Here is a 6479-nt window from a genome sequence, read left to right on the forward strand (position 1 = left end):
CCTCTCACTGTTGCGGCCTCTCCCATTGCGGAGCACAGGCTCCGGACGCGCAGGCTCAGCGGCCATGGCTCACGGGCCCAGCCGCTCCGCGGCATGTGGAATCTTCCCGGACCGGGGCACGAACCCGTGTCCCCTGCATCGGCAGGCAGACTCTCAACCACTGCGCCACCAGGGAAGCCCTGGTGATGTTCTTAATGTCATTACTTGCTGAGAGGAGCATCACTGTCCAAGATGAAAAACCAGGAACTTCAGCAGCAGCAGCTTCTTTATTTTCATTTCTAGTTCTGTTGGTAGTAACACTATTCCTTTTTTCACTTCAGCTAAGTCATTTTCACCTCTGTTTGTGTACTTTTTTTCTATGAGACAAGCTCTATGGTATCTGATATTTTATTAACAGGTGTTCTGGAAAAATCCATCTCAAGATAAAAACACTAAATATAGCACACAAGTTCAAGGTTCTTGAATGTTATTTTGGTTTCAAAAAAGTGAATCTAATGAATGCCTCACACTGAAACCATTTATTGTTAAGAAACCTGGTGATAAATGATACATATCCTACAGCTCTGTCATCATGGTTAAATCTCTCCTGAGTCAGATCACATATTAGCATTTTCACCATATGGCTGAAAGGGTAGAGAATATATGTGCAGAGGAACAAGTCGCTAACATTTTTGACCATCTGGTAAATAAATGTGTAAGTAGCAGGAATTTTAATATTATTTATTTAGTTATATGGATGCAACCTTTAACCTGAAATAGCCTCTAATACAGTGAAGGAGAACTGAACTTTTATTTCTCAAATAATTTAGATCTACTTAATTAAACATTTTCACAGTCTACTATGTGCTCTTAAAATCTGACTCCTAATTGTGTGTTCCTTATGTTTATTGATTTATTAGGGCTCCTTAAAGTGCCTCATTTAAAATACCTCTCATGGGAGATCACATGATTGGATCTGGCATGCAGGCTCAAGTCCTGAAGTTCTGCTCTGCCACCAGCCACTGTGTGGCCTTGGATAAATTACTTGGCCTTTCTGAGCTTCGAATTCTTCATGTGTAAATAGTGGATAACATATTGTCAAACAGTATCTCTGAAAGGGTGGGCCATGGAAGGCCATGGATTGATGCATCAAAATCATGTGGGGAGCTTGTTCAAAATACCAACACTTAGGCTCCACCCTCAGAGATTCTGACTCAGTATATCCAGAAACAGTCTATGAATCTGCATATTTAGTCACTGTCCCAAGAGATTCTGAGGTATACTGAACTACTCTTATAGGGACCAGCTGATTATAGCGCTTATTAGCTTTCTTGAAAAATATGTAGTTAGTTAATTGTAACAAATACTAAAATTTCTGTAAATAATTTATTATTATTAATAAGCCTAACTCTAAAATATGCATTTTTATATCCTAGAAATTTAACACTTTCAGTATTTGTGCTGAAAACATTTTAACTTCATAGAAAATAGGATGTCAACTTGAATAAGTAATGCTGATGGCTCACTGAATATACTTCTCAATTCTCCTTGTTTAATTAGAATCCTTTCTGTTTTCTTTCTTACACAGGAAACCACAAAATATTTGTGGGCTAGATCTAAATCAGGAGCCCAGACGAACTTAAGGATGCTAGCGTGGGATTCTTAGTTTTTCAAGATCCATACACACCAAACCCTTAATCACCCCAACTCCAGTGTCCGGGCTTTCTCTGGTTTTGTGAAGACTGAGCAAAACTCTGATGATGGAAAAGCAAAGGACTTAATTACTTGCTTCCATATCATTTAACATCAACTGAGAAGTGAACCAGACGGTAGTACAGCCATGGAAAGAAATTCAAGTTTATGGAAGAACCTAATAGATGAACACCCAGTCTGCACCGTCTGGAAGCAAGAGGCCGAAGGAGCCATCTATCATCTTGCCAGTATTTTATTTGTAGTAGGTTTCATGGGTGGCAGTGGATTCTTCGGGCTCCTTTACGTCTTCAGTTTGCTGGGGTTGGGTTTTCTCTGTTCTGCTATCTGGGCTTGGGTAGATGTCTGTGCAGCTGACATATTTTCCTGGAATTTTATATTGTTTGTCATCTGCTTCATGCGGTTTGTTCACATTGCCTATCAAGTTCGCAGCATAACCTTTGCGCGAGAATTTCAGCTGTTGTACAGCTCCCTCTTCCAGCCTCTGGGGACCTCTTTGCCTGACTTCAGAACTATTGCTATGAGCTCAGAAGTGGTTACTTTGGAAAAGGAGCACTGTTATGCCATGCAGGGGAAAACCTCCATTGACAAACTCTCCCTGCTTGTTTCGGGAAGGTTTGTACTCTTAACGCTTGCATGTCTTCCCTCTTTATTACTTACTACCTTGTGTTTCTTTCTGCTGCATTTTCCATCTCAACACAGCATAGTCCTGGGCAGCATTTAGCACGCTGAGGCATGAGAAAGCCCTTGACACATGAGTCATGGGCATAGGCATTTAGAGTACAGGGTATTATTTCCTTGAAGCAGGTTATAATTTAGAGTCTTAATATTTCTTCACAGAAATCAAATGTATGAATTGGTTTGTCTGGATATGCTACTTGTTTCCAAGCTAATCATGAGAGTCAAGAGGATGATGCCAGCTTAAATTAATAGAATACTTATGTTAGCACGCAAAGTATTTTGAACAGATTCTGATAGGGCATTCTTTTAAATAATAAAGAACACTTAAATTTTATAATGATCATTTCTTTCAGTAAATTCTAGCAATTGCCCACTTGCTAGAAGGGGATGTGCACTATATATAAAATTTGAAAACAGAAAGTTTGGAGGAGGAAATACTAATGTGATTATTCATGTTTTTTAAAAGGTTAAATATTTAGTTTACAGAGGTATTTCCAGTGGTACTTCTTTATGTTCTTCAATGTTCTCCTGCTTAATTTAAAATCTGACTGAGTGCATTGAAACTTTTAATTGAGATATATTATATACACATAAATGGGCACATATCATCAATGTACAGTTTGATGAATTTTCTGATGAATCTTACCCAGTGTTCCAGAATCCTAACCATGGGAGGAACAGTACATAAATCTTAAAGGGGATTTTTGTCACTTATTGTAATGTATGAATTTAATATTTTGCCCTTAAAGATTTTAAAAGCCATAAAAAACATCAGAGATCGGAAATACTGTTCCGTATCCTCGTCCCCAACTTAGTGCTCTCTTTCTCCTTCCCTCATAACTGATGTCCTTTGTGTTTGGGTAGGATCAGAGTGACAGTTGATGGCGAATTTCTGCATTACATTTTCCCCTTCCAGTTCCTGGATTCTCCTGAATGGGACTCACTGAAACCCACAGAGGAAGGCATTTTTCAGGTAAAGAATAACTGGGCCACACTGTGAACACTGCCTCTTCCTGTTTAAAAACAGGCAAACAAGCAAACAGAGCAGCAGATGACATAGGAATAATTTATATTTAACTTTGGAATGTACTTAGTATCACGCATGTCTTCCCAGTTCCGCTTGAGTCTTGCTGATTAATGTCACTTTATAGGTCCGGCAACAAGGAGAGGATTGGGTATTACATATGACAGAAAGGAGTCTGTGATAAATATTCTTAAATTTTTCTTTGCTTAACTGAGTATATGGGAATTAAAATATAATTAATTGATATTTGACTCTAAACTAAACACTGCCACATGTCACAGTTTAGAAAAACACCAAGAACAAAAAATCTGCCCTTATTACAAAATAAGTGTCTTTTAAAATTCAAAATACTGATGAATTTCAGTTGTTTTCTAGCAACAAAATGCTAAACTTACTGTCACTACTCTGCTGCCATATCTGGTAGTTTTGAAAGATAATCCTTTCAGTAGGTTCTGTCTATTATGGTATACTTCCTCTGGTTAATACGTGTAACATACATGTGTGTGTATCCATGTATGTGTCTTTGTAATACAAATTCATATACATATGCAGAATAGGTTAATTCTATTCGGTACTGCAGAAACTGCATTAGGGTTAAATGTTTACAGTCTTCAGGACTGACTTGGAAATATTTCTCTAACATTAGCCAACTTTATGATGTTTTAATATCAAGTAGCTCTCACTTCACTGAAATGCAAAATCTAGATACCCAAACTTAGAAAACAGATAAACTGGAGATGGGCACAACATTGTGATTATTCATGTTATAAATTATATATACAGTAATAAATTCTGTAGTTTCTATTTTAACAATATATTGTGGGTTGGTAGGCTTTTTTAAAGTTAAAATCAGCACGAGAAATTCATTTAAAATTTGGGGCCAAAAAAATACCCACATGGCAGAATGTTTCTCGCTTCCTAATCTCTGATTATGTGTGGTCTTATGTTTGTTTAGGTAACGCTCACAGCAGAAACTGATTGTCGATATGTGTCCTGGAGGAGAAAGAAATTATACTTGCTCTTGGCTCAGCACCGTTACATCTCCCGCCTGTTTTCAGTTTTAATTGGCAGTGACATTGCAGATAAACTCTATGCCTTGAATGACAGGGTATATATAGGAAAAAGATACCATTACGATATTCGGTTACCCAACTTCTATCAAATGTCAAGTCCTGAAATGTCCAGATCAACCCTGACAGAACATTTTCAGAATTCCAGACGACATTGTGATAAATGACACCGAAGCCTGGAGTTTTATAATGATAAAAGACTCTCTTCATCACTCCCCGAATGAAACAGCAAAATACAGAAAATTGAGCTCACTAATATTTTTATAAATCCAACTCAGAGGCGAGATGCCACTGCCAGCTGTTTCATTCATCTCAACGTGTACATTGTGAAAAAATTTTACAAGTTTTTTTTCTGTATTTCTCATTGGAATATATGGGGGGGGGCGGTGAGTAACTATGGGCAGTTTGTCCTTTTCTGCATCAGCACTGGGAGAATGAAATTTTGCATTCTCAAATATGTCCTCAGACTTATTCAAATCTGCTGCCTTGCCCTACTGAGTTAGTTAGGTGTTGCTTCTCAAGAAGCAGCCAGTAAGTACTCTCAGCAGGAGAGTGGGTAGCTACTGTCCACACCAGTGTTTCCAGAATTCACTTTTTGCTACAACCTCTGATGAAAGCAACATGTGTTATTGTGGTGGGCAGCAATTACTTATTTTAAATGTGAAGTTATTTAATATGACTAGAAAGCAGAATAAATGCAAGAGGTAACAGTATGCCAACCTTGAAGACTATTTTATTGCTACAAATAATTCATCGGCTTAATCATTACAGTAATGATTACAATAAATTAGAGTAATAGTCCTAATCATTACAATAACATATTTTAAAAGAGGCATTTCATGAAAAACAAAGCTGCATACTAATTACTGAGTAAAAAGAATACTTGTGAATAAATAGTAAAAATGTAGCACAGCATCTCAATTTTCCATGTTCGGCTGAAAGGGCAAGAGGGGGTGGTTTGGCTAGACAGTGAGGGACTCCTACTGAAAGCTCCACCCACCGCAAGCACGCCGCGGCCACAAGCACGGGCATCTGCCTTCCAGCCATTCCTTCAGCTTTGTAAAGAGACAGATCTGATCCCTACCTGGAAAAAACTGGTTTTCTGAAGCTCACGTGCAGGCCATGTTCTTTGGTAGAAAGATATAGCATCCTACATTTAACAAGTGTACGTTGAGCAACCTACTGTGGCTCCAGATGCTGACCTGGGCACTGGGAATATTTCAGGTAACAGAAATCCTATCCCTCATAGAGCTCACATTCTGGAGGTGAGGGAGACAGATAATAAAATAAATCAGAAACACCTAGAGGTAGAAAGAGATAGTGCCATGGAGAAAGCTAAATCAGGGAAGGTGGCTAGGAAGGGGCATTGCAATTTTAATAGTGGTCAAGGAAGGCCCAAGAGAGAAAGGTAATGTTTGGGCAAAGGCCTGAAAGAAGCAAAGGAACGATGCATGCAGCTATTTGGGGAAAGAGCCATCTGGGCCAGAGGAGAGCAAATGAGGTCTTTAGGCAAAAGCAGGAGCGACTGGGAGGCCGGCATGGTTAGAGCAGAATGAGCACATGGGAGAGAGGGCAGAGAGGTAATATGGGGGCCTGATAAGCATGATAAGAACTTTGACTTTTATTCTGAGAACGACCAGAAGCCATTGGAGAGTTTTAAATAGAAGAGTGATGTGATCTGTCCTACGTTTTAATAGAATCACGTTGGCTAGTCTGCTGAGAATAGACTGGGGGTGATGGGGACAGGAGTGGACCTGGAAGGGGAGATCAGGGTTCAGTGTGAGATGCTTATTCAACTCTGAAGTAGAGGAAATAGTTGGAGGAGTCTAGAGTTCAAGAGAAAGGTCTGGGCTGGAGATAAAGATTTGGGGGTATTTCACATATAGATGATATTTAAAGTGATGAGACTAGTTGAAATGGTCAAGGGAGTGAATGTAGATTCAAAGGAAAAAAATGGCCCGAGGACCTTTCCTTGGGACAGTCCCTTGTTAAGAGGACAGGGAGGTGGGAAAGAG

At 39.1% G+C, this 6479-nt stretch overlaps 1 protein-coding gene across 1 annotated transcript in view; it reads left to right on the forward strand.

Annotated features, from left to right (window-relative positions):
- POPDC3 (popeye domain cAMP effector 3) overlaps window positions 1–4816 on the forward strand; it is a 20264-nt gene extending 15448 nt beyond the window's left edge. Inside the window, exons 2-4 of the mRNA XM_007465768.1 lie at window positions 1568–2304; window positions 3235–3343; window positions 4350–4816. Coding sequence (XP_007465830.1) covers window positions 1820–2304; window positions 3235–3343; window positions 4350–4631 — 876 coding nt within the window. The 5' untranslated portion in view covers window positions 1568–1819 and the 3' untranslated portion in view covers window positions 4632–4816. The remainder of the gene's footprint in view (window positions 1–1567; window positions 2305–3234; window positions 3344–4349) is intronic.
- The last annotated feature ends 1663 nt before the right edge of the window (window positions 4817–6479 follow it).

The sequence above is a fragment of the Lipotes vexillifer genome, unplaced genomic scaffold, assembly GCF_000442215.2.
Source record: "Lipotes vexillifer unplaced genomic scaffold, Lipotes_vexillifer_v1.1 scaffold732, whole genome shotgun sequence".
NCBI lineage: Eukaryota > Metazoa > Chordata > Mammalia > Artiodactyla > Lipotidae > Lipotes > Lipotes vexillifer.